A 26476-nucleotide genomic window follows, 5' to 3' on the forward strand; every position below is an offset into this window, starting at 1 on the left:
GTGGGATTTAAACGAAACCAAAAATCTCTTCCTTCTTTTGTTTCACATAAGCAAAAATCACCTTTGACTAGTGAAATACAGCACCCATGTGAAAAGCCAGCTTTTTAACAGTGAGCCATGGTTGCTGGTGAGGATGATGACTGTATATTTGGGATAAAAATGCAGAGGATCAAATTTTGTTTCCCAAATTTGTTCCCAAAAGATTTGCAAATATTTAAGTGTTTGCATAAAGGAAATTAAAATCACACTTTCTACTTTAAATTTCAGATGAGCTTACTGTGACAATCTTCCAGTGTTTTTATTCAAAATAAGGACATTTAATAGTAATCTGAACAGATTTGAACGCTAGTATATATACTCACAATTTGAACTATAAAAATTCAGAATACATCTGAGAGCAAATCTTGATCTGTAAACATACAGTTTTTAAGGTTTCTTTAATCTCAGCACTGATGAGAGTGAGCAGCTGCCTCAGCAAGATGGTGTGCCTCACGTTCTTGACAGTGGCTTGCATGCGCTGGAGGATGGTTGTGTGGGTGGGTGATGACAGAATCGTAGAATCACTTAGGTTGGAAACGACCTTTAAGATCATCAAGTCCAGCCGTTATCCTAGCACTGCCAAGTCCACCACTACACCATGTCCCTAAGCACCATATCTACACGTCTTTTAAATACCTCCAGGGATGGTGACTCAACCACTTCCCTGGGCAGACTGTTCCAATGCTTAACAACCCTTTCGGTGAAGAAATTTTTTCTACTATCCAATCTAAGCCTTCTCTGGCGCAACTTGAGGCCATTTCCTCTTGTCCTATGGCTTGTTACTTGGGAGAAGAGACCGACACCCACCTCGCTACAACCTCCTTTCAGGTAGTTGATGTGAGTGTCTGCATGAAATTCTCGCATGTGCCTGTTTGCCTTTCAGTTCTGAGGGAGGGGTAGTTAAATTTTCGCTACGCGGGGTTTCTTCCACAAGGTTGGACCGAGATTTGGATGGCCTGTGCTGCTGCCTTTTGTAATGTATGTCAGGCAAAGATTTCTTTTTTTGGGGAGTATTCATGGTAATTCTGCAGTATTCCCAGGATCTTGCATACAGTCAAGATCTACTGACTGATATTACTGGTTTTTATGATGAAATCAATGGGAGCATCTGAAAAACAAATACCAAAGCTATATGCTTGAAAGTATAATAAAATATAATTTCATGCAGTTGGTCACAGTCACATATGTATAGCTTTAGATTTGGTTGTATTAAATCCATCTAGGACTAAAGGACAGAGGCATTCATACAGGTGTGTGTGTTGTTCACTCTGAAAAGTAACTCGGAAGCAAACTTGGCAATGTAATTGTGAGACTGAATTCCAGTTCTGTCATTAATTGGATACAAGCAGGAGATCCTCAGATAAAAGCTGGGAGGTTAAGTTACATCTTTTTTTGCCTGTGTTGTGACTGCAAGATTGGTGTTTGTAGGTATGTAATATTGTGGTTCCACAGTTCAGGACTTAAAAAACTGGATTATGGTGGAGAAGCTCAAGGACAAGATTGTTGTAGCTTCTCAGTTCTAGCAGCTCTGAAATCAAAATCAGCTGGTTTTGTTATTGTGTTTTTTATTCTCTAAAGAAGGATTAATTCAGGAAAGTACTAAGAGCTGGCATGTACACGAGGCTGGGCTTAATTACCACAGTAGTCCCATCTAGTTATACTATCCATGAAAGTTAACAAGAATCTGGTTGGAGGCATGACCACAAAATTGTGTAGAAAAATGTGAGCTGTATTTTATTGATATGTGGTGTCTTTCCTTATAAAGAATTTAAAGCAAGGAGCCTCTAATCTGCTTGGAGTAGAGGGGAGAGAGTTGGTACCAAAGGTTAGGAGAAGCATGGTCTGCAGTCACACAGAGTATAAATGGAGTTTGAAATTAAGGGTTCAGGACTACCATTTGCCTCTCTATAGACAGGGTTTCATCCTATCCATGTTTTCCTCCTAGTTTTCCCTCTCCCTGCCTGATAAATGTGATGTGTAAGGTACTTATTTAAAAAGCTATTTAGAGTAGAGCAGTAGACTGAGTAAAGAAGGAAGTTCCTTTTGAGAAGTTTGTTCATTTTGCTTATGCATGTCCCTTACGACAGCATTTACATAACTGGTTCCAGTGTATCACTTTTTCAGTAAAAACTCATTGGGCATAGTAATAGTTTTTCAGTTTCTTGCAGAACTGAAACAGATCTTTGGACACTAAGGCCTTAAGGCAATTTGGCCAAGTGGTTGACTCTGTGTTTTCCTCCCACAGTGAAAATAGCTTAAATTGATTAAAGTGAACCTCTGACAATCCAGTCAAGAAAATATGTTGTACATGATACTTCTCAACTGTTTTAAGTGCATGTAGCTCTGTTGAACTCGGCGTTGCTGTGCCAGCCTGAAGTAGCTCAGTATCTGACCAAAACATATTGCAGAATGACAGATAAAATCAAAATCTCTTTCCCCAGGTCTAGGTTAGCTTTTCAGCAATGCTTCAAGTCAGTTCAGTTCTCTTTCCACCCAGCACTTTTCTGCACCAAAATAGATTAATGTGCAAATCTGCACTTTATTAGCTGAACTCCCTGTGGGTATCTCAGGCTTGTTGTTGTACAGCACTGTCTAGCTGTATCTTACTTTTCAGTCCTTTGTCATAAATGAATGGACAGTGTTATGGTTGGACTATTTACTTATAAAGTATAGAAAGTCTTTACTTTCTTCCAGTTTTTATGGGTATGTATCTGCCTGCATATGTGTTTTTAATTCACATTTGTAAATTGAAATTCAAGGGTGAGATCAGGTACTGCTGAGGCCAGTGCAACTTGGGTGTTGACCTTACTGGGGCTCAAGCTTTTCCTCTGGAGAGCAGAAGCTGAATTAGTAAACAACAGGTACAATTTGAATTGTAATGTTCCTCTCCCTTGTAAGTTTGGGTCATATTCTCAATGACAATACAATGCTTGAACTACTTAGAACAGAACATGTACTTCAGTACTGAGGGTTTTTTTGTACTCTTGGATATTAAAACATAATCAAACATAATCACAGGCACTGACTCCAGTGCCATGTTACTGGTGCTGAACCATGGCTGCATCTAAGAATGATCCTGACTGCTTTGCCCATTTGATTTAAAGACCTGCCTCGGGGCATTGGCACATCTGTAGTAGATGCGTTGCATGCAATGTATAATAGAGATAAAAATAAATTGGTGCTTCCTGTAGTTTTAATCTGGATGCCTCTGGTGTGATAAGTTATTTTGTTGTAGTGTGTGCACACAGAAAGTTGTAAGGAAACCTCTTCACTTGTTGCTCTCTTTAAGAATGTACCCAGCAACTTCTTTTTTTCTCCTCTTTAACCCTTACATTCTGCACTTGTTGCAGTATCGAGACTTAACAGAATAGTTAAGAAATGGTGGCATTTTCAACAGTAAGACATATCAGAAATTAGTTCAAATATGTTAAGAAATATGCACAAAATAGGCAATGAAAATATTTTATTTGGGGAGATGTAGTTATGGAGCAATATATTTTCTGTTAGTAGAAGGTACCATGTGACCTATAATTTATTTCTTGCCATATCCTAATCCTAATAACAAATTAATGTTTATAACACTGTATAATATAGTTCATAAAAATTCAACCTAATAATTTTAGTTTTTTGAGAACAGTGTAATGGTGGCACATCTGAGAATTTGCTGAGAGTCATCTCTTTTCTTAGCTAAATATCTTCATTCCTCTTATAGTGAAAGTAACACTGGGAAGTCAAGTGGGTGCTACTTTAATGATCACCTACATTAGTCAAATATTTTCCAAGTGCAGAAACTTTCTGTTGATAATGCAAAAAAAAAACCTGACAAACTTTTGTTTCATATGTTTATCTAAATCCAAAAGCCTCTAACAGTAGGATAATGTAGTTAGCATTTGGGGGTTTTGCTAAGAAAGTTATTGGAGTAAATTCAGACACAATATTACATAAGTGATATTTGTAATTTATAGTGGTGCTGAAACTAGTTATAGTCATGAAGCTTCCAGTTTCCAGTACACTTGTCATACATATCTAAAAGGGAGTGATTTCATTGCTTTAACTGCATCAGTATGGTCAAAGCAACAAAATTTGTAAATATGAAGTGCCCCTCAGACACAGTTTGCAGGTCCACCACTTAGCAAAAACTTCTGATAGCAATGTCAGTGAGAGTTGAAGTTTCTGCATAAAACTTTTTAGTTAAAGAAAAGAAAAAGGTGTAAGAAACAAAATCATCCACATTGACGCTAGGATTTTGTATGTGCCGTAGTTTTTGCATAGTTGTTGCATCTTTAGAACTGACTACGTATGAAGTATATATAACAACTTTAGAACTCATGTAAGTGAAGTACACAAATACAGGAATTTGAACACAACCCCTCGCAACATTTACAGTTGTTTTGCACAGTAAGATGCATGCATATGTGTATGCATATATATATATATAAAATACTGTTGTAACTGTACAGTGTGCCTATTAAATGTCATGTTCATGGGTGGAGAGGAAGCAAAATTAATTTTTGAGATTTTATGGAGTATTTTGTAAGTTTAGGACTTCTTCACAGCAATTAATGCCATCACACTAGGGTAGGTGGCCAGGGTGAGTACCAGTCTATATGGTAGGATTTCAGTGCGATGAGGCTTCATGGAAACTGTTGTTATATTCTCCAGCTGGATTGCATTTTTTTCTTCCTGAGAGGCACTTAGCTCCTGTTCAAAGGACTAACAGAGTACTGGCTGTTCACTTCTGCAGCAGATTTCGTAGCATCCTCCTCTGCCAACTAGAGTCCTATTGCAGAGCAAGCATCTTCTTGGATATGAGAGGGAAAGTACTTATATCTGAACTTAAGAACTTAATGTTTGAGTAAATAAGCTGTCATTGTACTTGTTACTTCTACTCATTGTTTATGTGTTCTGTAGAAAATGAACTCTTACGTGGCCATCATGTTTTGTGTGTCCCTGTGTGTCACACAGACCCACACTTACTCTTACACCTTCTGAGAAGCATAAAAACACGACAGTGAGATCACAGAGAATCGTATTTGTAATGAAGAAAAAAAAATTTTAGATTTCCAGCTTCTTTTTTTCCCCTAGCAGCCAAATACTACTTTAGAAATAATTGTAAAAATTTCCATTTCTGGTGATACCACAGTAAATGAGCTTTATGTCATAATAGTTTGTTTTGGTTTGTTTGGGTTTTTTTAACAAGTTGGGGGTTTGGGGGGTATTTTTGGTTCTGTTTTGTGGGTTTTTTTCCCCTCCCTCTTTGTGTGGCAATTGCTTCTATGCTGGTTTTCTTTCCCTGTCTTGGGACTTGAGCTGCAGTAGTTACATAGAAATGATGAAATTATGAAAATTGACAGTAGATAGATATATTTGAAAAAAAATCCTGGTTTTAGTGTAAATAATTGAATGTGCCTCTTCTTTTTTTTACAGAACGGTTTACACAGTACAGCCCTAAAAATCTTAGACAAGCATGGAATAAGTAAGTTGGGTTTTATTAATTACTCTTTTGACTCTTCAAGGATATCATTCATGCCAAGCTGAAGTTATCATAGTTAACTTAAAATGGCTTTATCCTTTTTAATTACAGTATGAATGTGGAATTAACTGAAGTATTATTCTTTCCTGCTTCTGCCAGTCTTGAATGTTTTTGAATTGTCAGTTACCTGTAAATGGGGAGAAACTGTATAGCGTAGTATTTTCTTCTTGGGGATATCAGTTGGCAAGTGTATTGAGCTCATTGGGAGATGCTGTGTTATTGCTTTGGGTCATCAGTTTTGTATCTTGTTTTCTCTGTTCCACTATAACAATTAAGAGACTTTTAAAGAATATATTTCTAATCAACTTTGAGTGTTGTTTCCACATAATCATCTCCTGTTGCCAGGTCCATCTGGTCATTGCTGTGAGCTGATGACCATACTGTTGTATATTTTAATTATTATGACTGAAAAAAGTCAATGTGAATTCACTGCCTTTTTTTTTTTTCCTTTTAATGTTTCCTGAATTTTGTCACGTTTACGTCAGATGGACACTGATATAAAGGTATTGTGCTCAAAATCCAGAAAGGTTGCCTAGTAAGCCAGGAATGCCTAACCAATCATCTGTGTAAAGTTTACTAGAAGATTTCTCAGCACGTGAAGAATCTTTGTAGACAGGATATTTGGGCAGCACTGTATTGAGTGATTAACAACTTTCATATTTTGAAGAAAGCATACACAGTTTGAGTTGGATGAGCAGGATAACAGCTATGTCAACAACTTGTCTTGCCAGAAAAATTGTTAGAATTTTTCTCCACTCTCTTTTGACCAAAGTTTTTTGCAACAAGGCTAAGCCTTTGTTGCACCAGCATTGCTGTTTTCTTTCTGATACTCATTCCAAATTTTATTGTTGGTACCAACTGGCTGTCTTGTTGGTAGTTTACTGGGGAGTTCAAGAGGTAAGTCAGCAGGAGACTGAAGCATCTCTTCCTCCAAGTTCACCACTGAAGTTGAAGATACAAAATGTTTTGGTGAAAGAGCTTCCTTGTTATAAGGAAAAAAAGTTACCAATAGAGTAGAAGTCCAAATCCTTTTTCAATATCCTAATTTATTAGCAATGGAGTGTGTCTACAGCTTTAAAACTCATAGCATGGCCACTTGCCCAAGATGTGATGAGGTTTATACTCACTTTGCCATTCTGTTATTTATTCTCCATCTGCTCCTTCCCAAACCAATTTGGTCCAGTGTTTTGGACTGAAGCACAAAGGTGTTTTTCATTTAAAAAAAAAAACAAAACAACAAAACTTTTGAAATTGTGTTTACCTGAGGGAGGAGAAATCTCTTAATGTAACAGGATCATAGTTAAAATTAGGTGTTAGTTGTTCAATCTGATACCATCAATGTTCATCCTTTGAGTCAGAACCTGTATTTCTGCAGTGCCAGGCATCTTTCATGACCCTGTAGCTTGCTCTGCATTACTACTGGATCCTCCATGGTTAGGAGTAACTTTCTGATTCCTGCACTGAGACACATAAAGCTGGCACTGAAGCCAGTGCAGGCCTTCACAAAGGTTCACCTTCACAAAGTGTCACCTACCTGAGTTAATTGACTTTCAACAGTCTATAGAAAAGTTCCTGGTTTGTCCAGTTCAGACTAGGAGCCTAATTTGGTGGCTTTCGTGGAAGAGTCCATCTCCCGTTTACTCTAGAGGGAGCAACAGGAAGATTAGCTTCACTTATAGTTGGCTTTTGTGAATATCTCAAACAGTTTTGCCAGTTCTTGTGATGCTTGGAGGCATCTTGCAATGTTTGACTCTACCTCAGTCTTACTGCTTGGAATAATGTAATTCCCTGAAAGTCACAGCTTTCATTTTAAAAAGTAAGTCACTAGAATTGTCTATATTCTGTCCTTTAACAATGAACAAACTTGCAAGTCCATTTTTTCTTTGAAAGTAGTTAATGAAATCCAAAAGCTTGTAAGAAGCAATTATATTACAACATAGGCAATTAGATCTGGATTGGGAAAGAGGGACAAGGAAACTAATATTGATGTGAATGTGTTTGCTTGGGGGCATATATATGCGTAAGTAATGTGACTAGATACTGGCACGCTATTCCATCCATTCTGGAGGCATGGACTGAGTGTTTTTCTGTATTTTAACAGCAGTTGGACCCAGCAGTATCTCCTGTGTATGAATAAGTACAATAATAGATTTGAATTTTAAAAGTTGCTATCTTATATTTCCTTCAAGAACATTGCATGAAATTTCTGTTTTCATAAAATACAAAAAAAGAACAAAACCCAGTTTGCTTAAAACAAACGCTCAATCTCTGAGACTTCATAATTGACACAAGTTATGATCACATCACAGGCTGTCTCAAGACCACAGCTTTTTAATTTCTAAGAAAACTCTTCAAAAATATTTATACATTTTCAATGCTCCGTGCATAAAGGATTTGCAATTTTTCAGCATAAATGGACTGAAAGACCGAAAGCAATGACAATACATAGAGTTCAGCACTTCATATGTGCGGTTCTACTATAATAGGAAATACTCAATGCCTCAAAATTATGTATCATTTATATTTGAAATGTAAAGGATTTTCTCTTTTTCTAGTGTAAATCTTTATCTGTGTGCTTTATTAGAGTGCTGTTGCTTGCACATCTGTAGCTGAGGATGTATAAACATTTCTGTTAGAGACATGTCGTGGTTTAACCCCAGTCGGCAACTAAGCACCACACAGCCGCTCGCTCACCCTCCTCCCCTCCCTGGTGGGACGGGGGAGATAATCGGGGAAAAAAAAAAGTAAAACCCATGGGTTGAGATAAAGACAGTTTAATAGGACATGTCACCACAAGACTTGCTTTTCAAGGCCCAGGATAGTGTTCCGGGCAGTGGCATGGGGCACAGGATATGTTTCCAGCCATCTGGTGGTTGCTTCCACTGTTGTAAGCACATAGCACTTGCCTTGGCGGGTTTGTGGGAGTGTGATATAATCAATCTGCCAGGCCTCCCCATATTTATATTCCAGCCATCGTCCTCCATACCACAGAGGCTTTAACTGCTTGGCTTGTTTGATTGCAGCGCATGTCTCACATTCATGGATAACCTGTGCAATAGTGTCCATGGTCAAGTCCACCCCTCGATCACAAGCCCATCTGTATGTTGTATCTCTTCCTTGATGGCCTGAGGTGTCATGGGCCCACCAAACTATAAATAATTCACCCTTATGTTGCCAGTCCAGATCCACCTGAGCCACTTCAATCTGAGCAGCCTGATCCGCCTGCTGGTTGTTTTGATGTTCTTCCGTGGCCCGACTCTTGGGTACGTGAGCATCTACATGACGTACTTTTACAAGCAGGTTCTCTACCTGGGCAGCAATATTTTGCCACAATGCTGCAGCCCAGATGGGTTTGCCTCTGTGTTGCCAGTTGCTCTGCTTCCATTGCTGCAACCACCCCCACAGGGCATTTGCCACCATCCATGAGTCAGTATAGAGATAGAGCACTGGACACTTCTCTCGTTCAGCAATATCTAAAGCCAGCTGGATAGTTTTCACCTCTGCAAAGTGACTCGATTCCCCTTTTCCTTCAGCAGTTTCTGCAACTTGTCCTATAGGACTCCATATAGCAGCCTTCCACCTCCGATGCTTTCCCACAAGACGACAGGACCCATCAGTGAACAGGACATATTGCTTCTCATTTTCTGGTAGTTTGTTGTACAGTGGGGCCTCTTTGGCACACGTCACTTCCTCCTCTGGCAATATTCTGAAATCTTTGCCTTCTGGCCAGTCCATGGTCACTCCCAAGATTCCTGGGTAACTGGGGTTTCCTATTCGAGCCCGTTGTGTGATTAGTGCGACCCACTTACTCCACGTAGCATCAGTTGCATGATGTGTAGAGGGGACCCTCCCTTTGAACATCCAGCCCAGTACCAGCAGTCAGGGTGCCAGGAAGAGCTGTGCTTCCGTACCAACCACTTCCGAAGCAGCTCGAACCCCTTCATATGCTGCCAGGATCTCTTTTTCAGCTGGAGTGTAGCAGGCCTTGGATCCTCTGTATCCCCGACTCCAAAAGCCTAGGGGTCGACCTTGAGTCTCCTCTGGTGCTTTCTGCCAGAGGCTCCAGGTGGGGCCATTCTCCCTGGCTGCAGTATAGAGCACATTCTTTACATCTTGCCCTGCCCAGACTGGCCCAAGGGCTACTGCATGAACTATCTCCTGTTTAATTTGTTCAAAGGCTTGTCGTTGCTCAGGGCCCCATTTGAAATCGTTCTTCTTCCAGGTCACTTGATAGAGAGGGCTGACCATCAGACTGTAATTTGGAATATGCATTCTCCAAAAGCCCACAACACCTAAGAAAGCTTGGGTTTCCTTTTTGCTAGTTCGTGGAGACATGGCTGTTATTTTGTTAATCACATCCATCAGGGTCTGATGATGTCCATCTTGCCATTTTATTCCTAAAAACTGGATCTCCCATGCAGGTCCCTTGACCTTACTTTGTTTTATGGCAAAACCGGCTTTCAGGAGGATTTGGACTATTTTCTTCCCTTTCTCAAAAACTTCTTCTGCTGTGTTTCCCCACACGATGATGTAATCAATATATTGCAGGTGTTCCGGAGCCTCACCCTGTTCCAGTGCAGTCTGGATCAGTCCATGGCAAATGGTAGGGCTGTGTTTCCACCCCGGGGCAGTCGATTCCAGGTGTGCTGGACGCCTGTCCAAGTGAAAGCAAACTGTGGCCTGCACGCTGTTGCCAAAGGGATTGAGAAAAATGCATTAGCGATATCAGTTGTGGCATACCACTTGGCTGCCTTTGACTCCAGTTCATACTGAAATTCTAGCATGTCTGTCATGGCAGCACTCAGTGGCGTCATGACTTCATTCAGGCCACGGTAGTCTACTGTTAGTCTCCGGTCTCCATTAGACTTTCGCACTGGCCATATGGGACTGTTAAAGGGTGAGTGAGTCTTGCTGATCACTCCTTGGCTCTCCAGTCGACGAATGAGTTTATGGATGGGAATCAGGGAGTCTCGGTCGATGCGATATTGCCTTTGGTGCACTGTTGTAGCAGCAATCAGTACTTGTTGTTCTTTGACCTTCAGCAACCCCACAACAGAAGGGTCCTCTGAGAGACCGAGCAAGGTGGACAACTGTTTAATTTCCTCCGTCTCAAGGCAGCTATACCAAAAGATCACCGGTACCCTTTTGGGTCCTTGAAATACCCTCTCCTGAGGGAGTCTATGCCAAGGATGCACGGAGCCTCTGGGCCAGTCACAATGGGGGGCTTTTGCCACTCATTCCCAGTTAGGCTCACTTCGGCCTCCAATACAGTCAGCTGTTGGGATCCCCCTGTCACTCCACAAATACAGATGGGTTCTGCCCCTATATAGCTTTATGGCATTAGGGTACACTGTGCACCGGTGTCCACTAGACCCTTATACTCCTCTGGGTCTGATGTGCCAGGCCATCAAATCCACACAGTCCAGTAAACCTGGTTTTCCTTTTCCTCCACCTGGCTGGAGGGAGGGCCCCTCTAGTCCTGGTCATAGTATTCGTTACCCACTTCTTGTATATATGAGTCAAGAGTTCCTTCATTAAGATCAGAAGTAAAACCAGCCCTTCTGCTCTGTCTGGGGAACTGTCCACTGGAAACTGGAGCAGCAATTTTCCTGGAAATCCCCTTGTGTGATTTTTTTTTTTTCCCCTTGTAACTCACATACCTGTGCCTCTAGGGTCAAGGCAGGTTTTCCATCCCACTTCCTCATGTCTTCGCCATGGTCATGCAGGTAAAACCACAGGGTGCCCTGTGGTGTGTACCCTCTATATGCTGGTCCATAGATGCTGTTCTGTACAGGTGGGGAGTAGGACCTATCCTCTTTGAGTTGCTGGACCTTCCAGGGCAGTTTCTCCACAGCTGAGACAAGGGAGGAAGAGAGACTTTCTTCATATTGCTGGAGTTGGCCAGCCAGTTCATCCACCGTTGGTCCCTCCCTGTCCTGCCAGGTCATTACTGCCAATGAGTTGGCATACAACAATGGTGCACTCCGTACAAACTTCTGCCACATGTCGTGTGCACTTGACTTCATCTGGATCTTTGGATAACTGCTCGTTGTCCAGGTCACTATAAATCACCTCCAGCACAACTAATTCCCTCAGGTACTGGATACCTCTCTCCAGGGTGGGCCACTTGCCTGGGTGATATATAACATCTTTCTTGAAGGGATATCTTTCATTCACACCTGACAGGAGTCGCCTCCAGGTGCTGAGGACTTGTGCCCCTTTTCCAATCACTTTGTCAATGCCCACTTGCCTAGAAAGGGATCCCAGCTGCTTGGCTTCCTTACCTTCTAATTGCAGGCTACGGCTACTGGCCTCATTATCCCAGCATCGGAGCAGCCAGGTGACAATATGTTCGCCTGGACAACGGCTGAAATCCTTTTGCATATGTCTCAGCTCACTCAGGGACAGAGATCGGGTGGTTAATGTCTCTTTTATGAGTTCTTTCTCTCCCTCCAAGGAAGAGGAGGAACCCTTCTGCCAAGTTCTTCCTCAGGGGGAAGCAAGGAATTCTTCCTCTTCCTCCTCCTATTCTCATGATGGCCCTGTTTTAGAGTAGTCTGCCTTCTCACTGCTGGGGCAGTATGCTTCTTCCTCCTGCTCCCTCTTAGGAGAAGCTTCTTCATCCCTTACTAAACGAGCTGACTTTCGCTTCCAAGATTTCTTCTTGTGTATGGGGGCAACTGATACCACCACGGGTTGGTTCTCTGGTTCAGCTGCAGTGCCTGTCGCCGGGGTTTGAGTAGCCACAGTGCCTGTTGCCGGGGTTTGAGTAGCCACAGTTGCGGGGGTTGGAGCAACTGCAATGCCTGTCGCCAGGGTTTGAGTAGCTGCAGTGCCTGTCGCTGGGGTTGGAATAGCCGCAATGCCTGTTGACGGCATTTGAGTAGCCACAGTGCTTGTCGCCAGGGTTGGAGTAGCCACAGTGCCTGTCGTTGGGGGTTGGAGTAACCGCAGTATTCTTAAATAGTTGTTTAACCCTAAGCAAGACCTGACATGCTTTCAGGAAACATAGCAATAGGACCATACTGGTTTGAACATCCCAAGGTTATTCAAAATTCTCAAGAGCTATTGTAATTAGCCTGGAGAGGAAGGGGAAGATGGAGGAAGGTGTCTCCCCCATAGGTTGGCTCTCTGAGAAGAAAAAGTAAAAAGTGTAATTATGAGTAATTTCTGATACATGGCTTCCGAAATACAGAGGTGATGGCAATGCTGAGTACAAATAAGAGATTGATCTCATGACCAACAATTTGGTCATACCATAAGCCAGTGTTACACAGTACAGCAAAACGATAACCTTAATCCACCTCCCAGAGGTGATAACCAGCACATAAATACTGATAAACAGTATACATGGCAAGTAAGGTGTTACATAACACAACTGAGAACAAGCACAACAACTCTGAGAGCAAATAAATCAACATTGTGACCAGTGACTACTAAACTATATATAATGAATGCTTATAACAAATTTGTTTTAACACACTCTGGTCAGATCTGTCATTATCTCAATCCTTCGAGCCCCACATTGGGTGCCAAAAAGGACTGTCGTGGTTTAGCCCCAGTTGGCGACTAAGCACCACACAGCCGCTTGCTTACCCTCGTCCCCTGGTGGGATGGGGGAGAGAATTGGGGAAAAAAAAGTAAAACCCGTGGGCTGAGATAAAGACAGTTTAATAGGAAAGCAGAGAAAAAAAAAATTATAAAAGAATGTACAAAAGAAGTGATGCACAATGCAATTGCTCACCACCTGCTGACTGATGCCCAGCCCGTCCCCGAGCAGCGATCGCTGCCCCCTGGCCAACTCCCCCCTGTTTCTATACTGAGCCATATGGTATGGAATAGCCCTTTGGGCAGTTGGGGTCAGCTGTCCTGGCTGTGCCCCCTCCCAGCTTCTTGTGCCCCTGGCAGAGCAGGGGAAGCTGAACAGTCCTTGACCAGTGTAAGCACTGCTTAGCAACAACTAGAACATCAGTGTGTTATTGACATTATTCTCATACTAAATCCAAAACACAGCACTATAGTAGCTGCTAGGAAGAAAATTAACTCTATCCCAGCTGAAACGAGGACAGACATCATATTCCAAAGGGTTTATAATTCAGCTATGAAACTTAACATGTGGACAGACTGTGATCCATTCTATAAATTTTCTTTCTTTATTAGCATGCTTCAAAAAGCAGCAATCTCTAATCTTAAAAAAAAATTCCTTTTTAACTTCCTGATTTAATTTGTTGAAGGCTGTTGATGATACAAAAATGTCCCATTTGAAATAAAATTGTTGTAAGGGTACTTAGGATAAACATGAGACCTAAGATGTGGAGCAAAACATACAGCCTTTTGTTTTTAAATATGTATTGGTTTTGTTGCAGAGGTACTTCCTCTCGACATCTTAGTACTTTTGAAAGCTACACCTTAAAGAACAATGTATATGGTCTTGGAAGGATTTACATGTGTACTTAAACTTCTCTGAGGTGAAGTCCTGTTACTGCATTTTATAGAGGGGGGGGTAGAGATACAAAGAAATTAAGGAATTTGTCACACAGAAACTGCCATAGAAACTGTAAAACAGAGCACGACATTGGACTTTGTGCTCCCAAATTGGAAGAGAACAACTTTAATTTTCTAAACACAATGAAGCTTTCACCATCTACTGTTCCGTCTTTCAGGCACAGTCTGGCCCTTTAGCGTGTTCATATATATGTTTTGAGATCCTGGCATGGAAGAGTGAGAATATGGGTTTAGAAGTCTTCAAAGAGGCTTATCTCAAAACGTACATTATAATTAAATTTATATAAGTAGAGGTTACTAGAAGTAAGAAGAACACTCTTCCAGCATCTGCACAGCCAACTTCATGTCTGTAAGGCAGAAGGAACAGAGGCAAAAAACTCCAACTCAAACCTCCCAAAAAGCCACAGATGGTAGATTGGGGGCAAAATAATTGCACCTGACTGACTACACCAGCTTCCACGAGATGTGAATTTTAAAGGTAGAGCCAGACAATGGAACAATGATGGACACAAGCCAGTGGCTCTTTAATTCCCAATCTAACTGGAAATTAGCTAAAAGTGTGGAATGTAACAGCAATGGCAAAGTGAAACCCAGCAGGCTCATTATATAAGAAGTCGGATCCCTAAAATTCTTAAAATAGAATTGGTCAGTATTAGAGGGTACTTTGGGGAAGTGTTTGAGGGAAATAATGTAACTATCACTTATAGTGAATTAACTTCTTTGGAGACTTTAACACTGAATTTCTTCACTGGTTGTCAAACTACCTAAAGATTATAGGGAGAATATTTACTACATAATTTGTGATTTATAAATTTTGTAGAAATGCTTATAATGTTAGGAAATAAAACTTGCATTGACGGTTGCTTCCATCTAGTATGAAGCTTCACCTATATTGCATGACCTAACATATTGTGGAATGTGATTATAAAATACTGGTCTAAAAAGAATTAAGATGTGGTAATCTGATCTTCCTGTAGAGTTCATAATGAATTATATTTCACCTTTTTTCCTGAACTTTTCTGTTCAATTATCTCTAGACAATAAAAACCAAGAACAGCTCTGCCTTCAGAATGCAGTCCAACCTCTTTCAATTTGCAAAAGCTTCTCCACAATAATAAACCCTTACAGAAGAATAACAAAAGAGAACTAATTATCCTTGTGTATATTTGGTAGGATATAAAAAGCTTTTTCAGATCTTTCTGTCATAATGGGTTGCATTGTGAGAAATTAGGTTGGAAAGAAAAGGTGCAGTTGAAAACAAATTCTGCTCTGCATAAATAGGACTACTACTTCATAATTCCCCAACATGGCAGTATTTATTATATAAATAACACTTTATTCTCACAGCTGGGAATTTCTTCCATTAACAAGATGGCCTCTGTACTTGAGACCTCCCTTCCTGAGGTCAGGTTGTTTAAAAGTTGCATTCCAGGATGGACTGGCCTATTTTGGGACTGTTATTCAGTGAAAACTTCCTGAAGAAAGCAAAACGAGTGAATAGAGATGAGTCCATGTATTTTGAGTCTGTATTTCATTTCAAGCATGACACAGACCATGGAATTGTTTAGAGCTGAGACTTGGGAAGGGGTTTTGGTTTGAGGTTTCTTTGTTTGTTTTTTTGTTTTTAAGAAAATCTTTGCCTTAGTGGGGTTTTGACTAAAGACAAAACTCTCTTCTAATTGTCACTGTTATTCCCTTCACCTCCTGCCCCTTCATCAGCATTGCTCATTGCAGTGTAGTCTGTAGTGCCACTGAAAGAATATTCAAGTTCTCAAGCACAGTAGGAACAAAAAGTTTTAGTGTTGTCATTGCTAAAACCTTTCTGATGGATAAAACTAAGCAATAAGGATTTAAAACTCTACCTGTGCAAAAGGTGGATTCTATGTGTACGACTGTGTGCAGTTCAAGTATGTGGAGGTTGCACTGGGGCTGTCTCCTCACTTGCATTTGAGGAGTGATCAAGAATCATGCTGAGGGGAACAAGGATGGAAACCGGGCACAAAATGAGAGGATTTTGTACAAGTATTTGTGATTTAGAGGCATATAAACCTGCCTCTGTCTCCTGATGATTTGCAGTGATACTGCTGTACTGAAAAAAACAGTTTTCATTTCCCTTTTTGTTTCATATTTCCCATAAATACCCCTTTATCAGTCATTATCTTTTGCCTGAGGGACCTTGGGAATCTTATCGAGACAAAACCTACGTTAACGTGCGATACAAACAAGAAGTCATTTACCAGCTAGTAAATTTATTACTTCTCCAGTGTTGGGTAGCAGGCAGGTTCACCCCTCAGGTGCAGGAGCCGTGGGCCGTGAACACGCGTTCTCCACTGGGAGAGGCCTGGGGGAGCGCGGCGGCGGGTGGGCATCCGCGGCGGCTCCGCAGCGCTGCTCGCGCGAGGGGGAGCGCTGGAGCCGACACGGCGGGCCCTCTGCGCTTGGAGAGACATCGGCAGAGGCCGAGAATTTTTGTTACAAATATTTTCCTAACACTGCTTTTTTGTTTATTTCACTACTTAATGGGGTTTATTAAATTAATTTCAGGGTGGTGGAAGGTGCTTGTTTACACTTAAGTGCCTTTTTTGTGTCTACTACTGTACATTGCACCCACTTAGTACCGTTTTATACGTTTCTGGCACCATAAAGGGGCTCAGCTGCAAAAGTGCAAAAGGCAAAGTTCTCAGCCCAGCTCAGGAGCGGTTAGTGCTAAGCTGAAGTGCACTGCAGGTTTTGTCAGCTTTATGGTGATGATTTATGTGACGCTGATTGAAGCCAATGACTGAGAAAGATCTCTAGAGTTTCTCTATTTATCCTTTGCCAAGATGAAAAATTCTTTACAATTTATATTTGAAAGTTTCCTTCAAATTGGAGCAATTGTAAATTGCTCAAATGTTACAACCTTTATAAATATGGGGGGAGGTTATTCCTAACAGACTTCATTGTGAGAATGTTTATCTTGACATTAAATTTATTTTTGCTTTATTCTAAATTCCCCCTCTTTTGTGTTGCTAAGCTTTATGTATTGTGTTACATCCTCTTGGCCCAGCTGAAAATATTAATAAACCTTCTAAACTGGACCACAGAAGCCTTTGTCCCCTTTTTCAAAGTACTAATAACTCTATGTTGTTTCATTAGTAAAATTACATTGCTGCCCTCCTATACCTTTCCCATCCATGACTGCTGTGAAAATACAGCCCCAATGTACATGGATGTTCTTTGTTGTCTTCTGCAACGTCTAATTCAGTTTCTGGCATTGGACTAGAGTTTGTTGGCATCATTATCTCTGAACCTATCCATATTTTGGGTTATTTTTCCCTGGAAGTAATTGTTTGTAGTTCTCTATGCTCTATCTTATTTGTGGATTTTCTGCCCCCGTATCTCACTTCTATTAGCTTCTTTATACTCATTTTTTGATCGTCCGTGTTTTTTTCAACATTTAGTTTCATCTAAGAATTGATTCAGTATGCAGTGTATCCCTTAGTCCAGTTCATTAATAAAGATGTTAAATAAAACTGTGACTAACGCTAATCCCTCTGGCACACAGCTGGACACTTCCCTTCCAACTCAGTACATTGCCACTCATCATTACCCTTTGCTTATGGTCTGTCAGCCAGTTTTCAGTCTATGAGATAGTGTATCACATCCCAGCTCTTTGGAGTTTGTCCACAGAGCAAGATTTTTTAGAGAAATTGCATCAAACATTATCTCTTTTTGCTTTGTTCCACCAATGATTAAGTCCAGTTTTAAAAATAATCCATTTATCTGATGCCTTGTTCATTAGTCATCTCTTCTTTTGATTGCCATTTTGTCTTAGTTTTTTCCTAAAACTAATTTTGCTTCCATATTATCTATGGTTTGTTTCTGTTGTCTATATTTTGCTGTTGCGTGTCAATGTCCAGCAAATATTTGCCAAGATTCTCTTCCTTATTTGAAAACCAGAAAGGAAGTATATGTATATACGTATATTTTTAAGTCTAGTACAATACTTCAGAATGCAGAGCAAAATTAGCTAACGGTACAGTAACTTATCTACAGTAATAAGCCTGTAAAGAAAAACAAGAAAAGAGAACTAACTTTTCTTGTGTAGATTTCCTGGAAAGACTTTTAAAAGGTGCCTTACATTTGTTTGCTATCCTCACTAATTCCTTAAGAATTCCTTAAGATATTGAGACGTATATCAGATAGACATGTTTATTTGGTGTTTCCAGGTATGACTTTTTTTTTTTAGAGTATGTTCTTCATTAACATTTTTGAGTACTTACTGATCAACTCTTTTCAGATGTTTCCAGTTGTTCTTTCCTCCTTATGCATTTCCTCATGCCAACATTTTATTAATTTCTCAGAATTATGCTTTTGGTAGTCTGTTACTCATATGTTGCCATAGTGTCTGTGTTCATTTCTTGGTTTGAAGTCTAATACGTTCTGATCGGAGGCACCAGGCATCATTATATCCTCACATTCCTAATTCTGCCTTCTTGCTGGAGTTCTGTACTGTTAGCCTCTCTGCTGATAATGACATTGCTGACAAAATTGAGTCTCTGAGATGTGTTTTAAAAATATTCGTCTGAGGAATTGAAGACATACTGTGAAGGCAGTAATATAAGTGAAGTAGACCTTACTGCTGGGTCTCTCGTTATTTGTATGTAGCCGTTAAAGGCAAGTGTTTTCCAGCATGAGAGCCCAAACGATAGGCACCTTAAGAATTGGGCTGGCATTCAAAAGTGCTTAGTGCTAAGCAACTGCTGTTGTCTTAAGTGGCTTCATATTTTCCGCTGCTTTTTGTCACGTATTACAGATAATTTTCTTTAATTCAGCGGTTCCTTTGATTCTCATCTTAGGGTCTCAGAAACGTATATAATTTTGGGAGATGGTGCAGACAGGCAATAAGTGTAATAATATGAATAATGCTACTGAGTTTTGTCACCTCTGCAGATAGTTCAAGACAATCTCAAAACCTATCCCATTTGGCTCTGTTGCCAGCCAAAGACTTACAAACTTAAAGGTTTCTGCAGTGGTACAAACGTCACGAAGTATCTTTACCTTACAACAAATACTTATTTTACTGAATTTTATGACGATTTGATATGGGTTTTTCAGCGTAATTTTGACCATCACCTTTTCTGCAGTAGGATGGTAATCATAGGTATTCAGATATTGCCATTCGTGAGAATCTCCTGTGATCATCTCCCAAAACTCATTGCAATTTTGTCAAGAAAATCTTAATTGCTTCTTTTCCTGCATTTCTGTCTGTGGCGCTTCATGTATCTGCCTTCAGATTTCTTACTTCTTTCCTGCTGTATAGGACAGAGTAACAAGAATTTTTGCTTTTTCATGCAGTTTTTTGGAATTAGTGATGCAGAAACACACGGCATTGTAGGAGACTAGTGAAAAACAGTGATTAGTTTCAAAAGTGGAAGTTATTTGCTAGCCAAACAGTTTTCATAATTAAATTTAGTGATGTCTTTCATTAACCTATTTTAGAAAGTTTGAAGCTATCGTTTGAGAATTTGTGAGATGCTGGCTGCAGGCAGATCATCATGTATATATGTTCAGTGCCTGCTTGACCCGAGTGTCAAAATGGGAAGACAGGAGACAATAATCCTTGCTGATGCATTAAAATGGAGGGGTTAGATTATGTATCTTCAGCAACACACTGTGAGTAACGAGCCTCGGCACAGGGCTGGTGCACCTGTCATTGCTGGAGGGCAAAGAGGCAAGTGGTTCCAAAGGGAACTGACCTTTTTCTTTCAGGCATTGAGTCAATCCCATATCCTAAGGCACACATTCTGTGTTAAAATTATTATAACTCTCCTGGTATTATGCTGAACAACAGACTCTGGTGAGAATCTATGGAAAAAACCCGTAAAATGATGGTGGTGGTGGTTTGTGTCTTGTTTTTAATTAAGCCTTTATAGCAAATATATTCTGTAATTTTGAAATACATCACTAAAACAGTTAGGTTCTTCTCTGATTAAGATAAATTTAATTGAAGTTTAAAATAAAATTTTGAAATGTTTTTTGTCTGAATTAGCAGCTCACTGGGTACAAAATGTAAATGACAGTATTTATCACTAAATGTGATTCACAGAAAAACTGCATCCTTTTAAATAATGTAATGTATAATACAGTGTATATCCACTGTCTGCTACCTCAGCTGAATTTATATCCATAAGATCTGATTTACAAATAGACAACTTTCTGTTAAATTATTCACATCTCACAATAATTGATCTTACAGAGTTGATCTTATGCTGGAGCATATTTGATCATAAATTCAATGAAAGCAGCCACCATCTTTGTGATGTTTGTCCAGCTAAATCCTTCAGTGAATAAAATAATAAAGATGCCAGCTGTGTTTGTTTTATGATCACTGCTGCAATAAGAGGCTGGATATGCAAACGAATAAAAGCTCTAATTTTTCGTGTTGGATTTATAAACTCAGAATCTTACTGCTAAGAAATTAAATGGAAAAAATAAAATTTTTACTTCTGTCACATTCTCATAAATTTATTGTTTGCTTTTTTTGTTCCTATTGTTTAGGAATCCAGAATAGTTTTAAAATATTGCTGCTGTTTGGACCCAAACTTACAAAATCCAAGGAAATCTAATAAAAATAGATGAAATGTATGCTTTTCCCTCTGACACCATTGCAAGTTAAGAATGGACCATCATTTCGCATTGCCTTCTTTGGTTAGATTCTATAGCAATCTTAAAGCTCTATTTACTGCTGTGTACTGTTAGTGTGCCTCAAACTAATTTCACCACCCTGACATAAAAAATGATGCTCCAGATTATTATTTGCCTTCCTTCAGCATTACAACTTTTGTAGACTAGTGTTATATTCCTTTTATTTCTTTCATATTTGATCCTTAAAGTGCCCTTGAGTCAAGCTTTATTCTGCAACCATGAGAGCATGAATCTTTCCTGAGATGTTGACAGATAGTGTTTGGTGAATATCATTTTTCTGTCAGATACAGCCTATGTCTATGCTGCTAACTAAAGCAGAGCCAGGAACTACCTTCTGGCCCTGAGGCCATGTGGCAGACCTTAGCTAGAGCTGTACTAAGTAACACTTGGGCGTGCATCTCCTGTGGGCTTTGTGTGGTCCCCATGCAGCTGCATGTGCAATTATTATTTATGGGGTGTTCAGTATTAGTTTTTTAATCCAAAATTTCCAGAATAACGTAAGACCGATGCTGCAGACTATGGGAATTGTATTTTCTAGCATGAGATTGAAGGTTAAATATTGCATGTCCTGCTTGTAGGAGGCTGGTTTGTGCTGCCTTTTGGGAATGGTCCCTGGCACGGGTTGGTCCCTGAACTGTGTCTAGGAGTGGTTTTGGAGAATGCTAGTTGGCATGGGCCAAAATAATCCAGGGGGCAATGTGAACACTCAGTAATTGAGTGGTCAGGCTCTCTACCTAGCCCTGCTTAATTTGGTGATATAGGCTTCAACAGAGAGGTTCTTACTATTCCCTGACCCTTGCATACTTGAGCATATTCCCAGTGAAGTTTCTCCTCTCACTGTAATGCTAGCATCGTTTGTCACCTAGGCCTGAAGCCTTATGGCTTTTTTTGATCTTTCCTTTCCTATCCCTTGCATCCAGACTGCTATATACATTTTACATTTTTTTTTTTCTTTCTGCTTTTCCAAGATACTTTTTTTTCTTCCCCAACCAACTCTGTCACTCAGATCTTGATTATCGTAATATACTTCTCATGTCCTCTACTGACCAACACCCTTCTTCAGATCATATAAAAAGCAACCAGTAAATTCAGTTTCTTTTTTTGTGGATTGTTTAGCTCCCCTCCCAACACTGGCTGTTTCACTGCATCGTTTTTGAGCTCCTTCTTACCCATCTCAAAATCCTCCATAATTCTGCGTCTTCCTCTCTTACTTCAAAAGCTATGTATTTGCTCCTATTCCCTATTCTTATGTCAGTGATCCCTTACTCATATTTAGGCCTTCTCCTGTCCCCTAGATAATTCAGGCAGACTCACAACTGCTGTATTCCTTTCTGGGAATCAGATGGTCTTGTGCCCAGTGCATTTACCAGTTGTTTGTGGTCCTTTTCTCCAGGCTTCTTGTTCTCAGTTTGGAAGCTGCTAGGACTAGTCCTTGCCTTCCTCAAATGCCTGCTTTCACAGAAACTTTAATATCCATTTAGGACCTCAAAATGGGTCCCAGGTGTTTATTTACCTGCTTGTCCCAATTCAGTGGCAGCGCACATGACCAGATGTGTTGCAGAGCTCCGTGGATTCCACAATTCTACATGTGCAAAATCTTTTGAAAATCCACCTGCTTATTTTGGGTCATTAGAAGTGGCCTGAGCTCTACTGGCAGTCAATTTTGAGTGATAGTTGGCTCTTTGGGAAATCTGACCTTTAATGGTCACTATTATAGATAACAATTTTGATTTTAGTTCTTAAATCGCCAATGCTGATTTATGTCTAAATAGCAGTAACTCCCTGCTTAGCTGTCTCTCTTTCATGCTACTTTGACAGGTTAGGATTTGCAAAAATAGTTCAGGATTGAGTCCTTCCCTACTGCAAGCCGATTTCTGAGTGTCAGATAGCACTGCATCCTCACACATATCTGAGTACAAGCACTTAAAATCCACATATTTCAGTAATTGATAGCTAAAATATATGGAATTTGTGGTTTGGTCATTCATCTCCAACCTGTTTATAGTTAAAAAGGCATAAACTGTTGTGTTAAATCTGAGCAACTTTTTAAAAAGACACTTCAATACAGGAGCGTGTGGATATGTAATGTTTCACTTTTTTAAAAAAAATCAATGCAAAATCATGTTACGTTTTCTCCAAATTGCATACTAGAGAGAGATCACTGTTTTCTCCTTCTACAGTGGTCTCCGTGCCCAAGAAACCCGTGAATAATTACACTAGTTTTTTCCCTGTTCAAGTTCAAAGTCAAATTCAGGCTTCTTTTAACAGATTGGCACAAGCGTATTTGTCTCTTAACAAGTATTACTGCTGTTGGTATCAGGCACTGGATTTTCAGTCTGCCAGCTTCTCCCTGCTGGAAAATGACCTAATGTTCCCTTTAGAAAGTATCTATCTCCATTAATGTAAAGAGAGTGGTGTGCTAAATCAGGAGGGTGAATCTGGAGAAGGAATGGCACCTTCTGCACTATGATGCTGGTGTGAATGTGATTTCCCATCCCGTGATCTCTTCTAATGTCACCTGAACCAAGTACCTCAGGGTCAGGGAGCTGCAACTACTTCTGTATGATATAAGTCTGTCTAAATATTTAGGTATAATAATATGTAATAAAGTATTTTTGACTGCATATATTGAATATATTGCCCATATGCTCTCATTATAACCATCTTGGTCTCCTTCTCTCAATGTTTACTAGTTCTGCATCATTTCCCTGCCATGTCTTAGTAAGGAGTATAGTTGCAAAAAGACCGGGATGCCTACTTGTATGTAATTGCTTAGCCTCATTGGGTTCAGCCAGGCGACTCATATACATAAAGTTAAATACATGCATATGCCTGGAGTCTGTCTTCCTGAGCTTTCTAGGCTTGGGGCATTCTCTCTGTCTCCAAATCTCTATCCACCTTTAATGAGCTGTATAAATAAATACAAAGTACTCCTGTTCGTTCCATATCCATAAAAATACATTTTATTAGCTGAGAGGTATACAATAATAGAAAAGATCAGACCCATCCGATGTTTTAGGGAGCTGTGGGAGGACAGGACAAGTAGCTGCTTCCAAGTGGTTGATGGATCTGAGACCCTGGCAAGACAGATTTGTAGGTTAACTGTGATAAATGATCTTTGGCTTCACTGACTAAAAGCAAGGTCACCCTTCTCGGGGCACTGCCTGCATGCTGCAACCTTGCAGCAAATTCTTGTTGAAGTACTGTGCAAACAGACCAGTTCTTATTTACATGAGAATGAAATTAAGACTTCTCAAACCCGAGATGATAAAATATCAGACAAGAGGGCAGAGATTTATAAGGCAGTGCTAATGTTTATTTACTAGAACTTAGTTCTGTCTTTTTGTTGTTGTTGTTTGCAGAAGGCAATAGGTCCAAAAAGACATCTGTTTTTTCTTTCTGTAGTCATTTAATAAGGGAAAATAGAGGAAACCTTGTTTACTGCCCTAGTGGCTGCACCCACTGAGAAATTTGAAATTCAGAGTTTGGTTGTTTTTTCTTTGGAGTATGTTTTGCTTGGATTTCTTTGGAGAGAAACAATCCAGGTTGTCGAGGGTAGGAGGAGGAAAAGCAGAAAGCTTTGACTGCATTGTGTGCCAATGGTTTATTTCAGCTATTTCTGTCTTTTGGGGTGAGGGGGGTTTATTCCCTCCTTTTCTTTGGCTTATGTCCAGCCAGTGAGGAAATAAATATGTGAAGAAAGAATGCTATGGAATGTTAACTCCGCTGCCGTATTTTCTTCCTTTTATCATGCCCCAAGATTCAGTGGAGTTGATATAAATTCACCATGCCTTCTTTTAAAAAGCATAACAGAACGGCATTCTTCCTTTAAGAGTCAGACTGTAAAAGGTGATTTTCTTTCACTCAGTTTGGTTTAAGCCTGTAAAAAGCATTAAGTGAAAAATCTGATATATTTGTTAGGGCATTTATTGCATTACTAACTTATATTTTCAGTTCTCAGTGAAAGGTTTATAGAGAACATAAACCTTGAAGAGTTTTTGTTCAGGATTAAAGATATATTTTCTCCATTTTCTGGTGAAATAATAGCTCATAAAATGATTGGGTTGTTAGTAATTATTTTTAGCTCTATTTATTTTCCAAGGATATTCTATTCAACTTGCTGAGATGCACGAAGAAGGCCTTTAAAAAACACTCTCCTTGATCAGAAGATTCATGCCCTTTAAAGAATTTCAAAATAATCAAAAGCTGCTGGTTAGATGTAGCCACCATGTTGTTGTTCTTCATTAATTACACTTACAGCAAGCAAAGATCTTCCAGTAAACTATAAATCTAGCATATTCAGTAGTAGTCTGTTGTGGTGTAAGTAATACACTGTCTTCCATAATTAATATCTTTAATACTGGGCTAATTGGGATGCTGAAAGCATTAAAATAGCTGACTGGTGGTGGCATGTAAAATCAAAAAGAAGTAATTCCTAAACTCTTTCTAGGGCAAAATGGTAAGGCATGTTCTGATTAAAATTTCTTAGGAAATATTTTTTCTGGGAAATACCTGTATCTGAGAGAAACTGCTGAAAACTGAGTGAAATAATATGAAATACTTCAGGTATTCTTCTTTTAGTTTAAAGAATTAGTTGTGGTTTTAAACAGTAGCAGAACACTGTATCCAGCAGTCATGTTGCCTGCAATATCACAATCTCAGAATTCCCAGGAATTCAGGAAGTTATGTGATCATATCACAGAAAGCCACATTCTCAATAGCTTAGAGTATGTTATCACTGGGTATATTTTGTATATTTGCTGTTTAAATAAGCTTGTTTTTCTTCTCTTTAATGTCTGCCATGCAGACTCCATAGTTCTTGCTTCATTTGGTGCTCCCGCAGATATTACCCTGGCAAAAAGATACCTAGTATTAAATGTAAACCTTATTCTGTATCAAAATGGTATAGAACTAGTGGGGGAAATATCTGCAGTATTGTCAATGAACAGTATTGGCTGTCTTCGTTCCCTAAGCTCTCAGTAGTTGGCACTGGGTTTCTTTGGAAGGTTTCATAGCCCAGCATATTTATTCTGAGGCATCAGAGCAAGAGCCAGCCTGGGTGCATGTCAGGCTATAGAAGGACAAAACCCAGGATACTGTTAAGTCTGTTGTAAATTGACTGATTCTCTTTAAGCTTAGCATTTAAAGCTCAAATCAACCAAATTCAATTTTTAAAGGTGTTGTGTTCTGTAAGGGTGTTAATGTTCTGCTTCCTATGTGAAACAAAGCTTTCAAGCTGGATATCGCAAGCAGTGTTGTGTTGTAGAACTACAGTAATATATCTGAAACGGACACTAAAACACATCAAATCTAGCACAGAAAGAGTCAGGGAGAAATAGACTCATATCTAAGTTTTGTCTTGAGTTACATTCAGCGATGACACATACAAATGATTTTATGATCTCGTTGTGACTGAGCTTACTGGCCATTAATGAGAATTGCCGTGAGGGGCTGGATCACTTCCTTGCCTAGCTTAGGTGTGACCAAACAGAGTCTCTGAAGCCTCACATGACTCATGAGCAGTTTAAGTAAGCGTCTTAGTTCTCCATTCTGAGAAGTTCAGGAGCTGCAACTATAATTATAGTTTACATAGTGGGCAGTAGATTATTTTAAAAATTTACCAAGTGTATAAAAATTATATATCTAAAGATAAATCTATATTAATTAAAATAGAAAAAAACCCTAGTTGCCTACATCATTAGAACCTTCACT

The 26476-nt window shown here is 39.7% G+C and overlaps 1 protein-coding gene across 7 annotated transcripts in view; it reads left to right on the forward strand.

Moving 5' to 3' along the window:
- Nucleotides 1–26476, forward strand: part of CDK14 (cyclin dependent kinase 14) — a 357378-nt gene that overhangs the window by 230850 nt on the left and 100052 nt on the right. For all 7 annotated transcript variants that reach the window (XR_012774172.1, XR_012774170.1, XR_012774171.1 and 4 more), the window contains one exon: nucleotides 5467–5515. Coding sequence is in view for 4 of the 7 variants with exons in the window: in XM_075492799.1 (XP_075348914.1) it covers nucleotides 5467–5515 (49 nt within the window). In the remaining 3 variants the exon portion in view is untranslated. The remainder of the gene's footprint in view (nucleotides 1–5466; nucleotides 5516–26476) is intronic.

Source organism: Mycteria americana, chromosome 2 (assembly GCF_035582795.1).
Source record: "Mycteria americana isolate JAX WOST 10 ecotype Jacksonville Zoo and Gardens chromosome 2, USCA_MyAme_1.0, whole genome shotgun sequence".
In the NCBI taxonomy this organism is placed as follows: Eukaryota; Metazoa; Chordata; class Aves; order Ciconiiformes; family Ciconiidae; genus Mycteria; species Mycteria americana.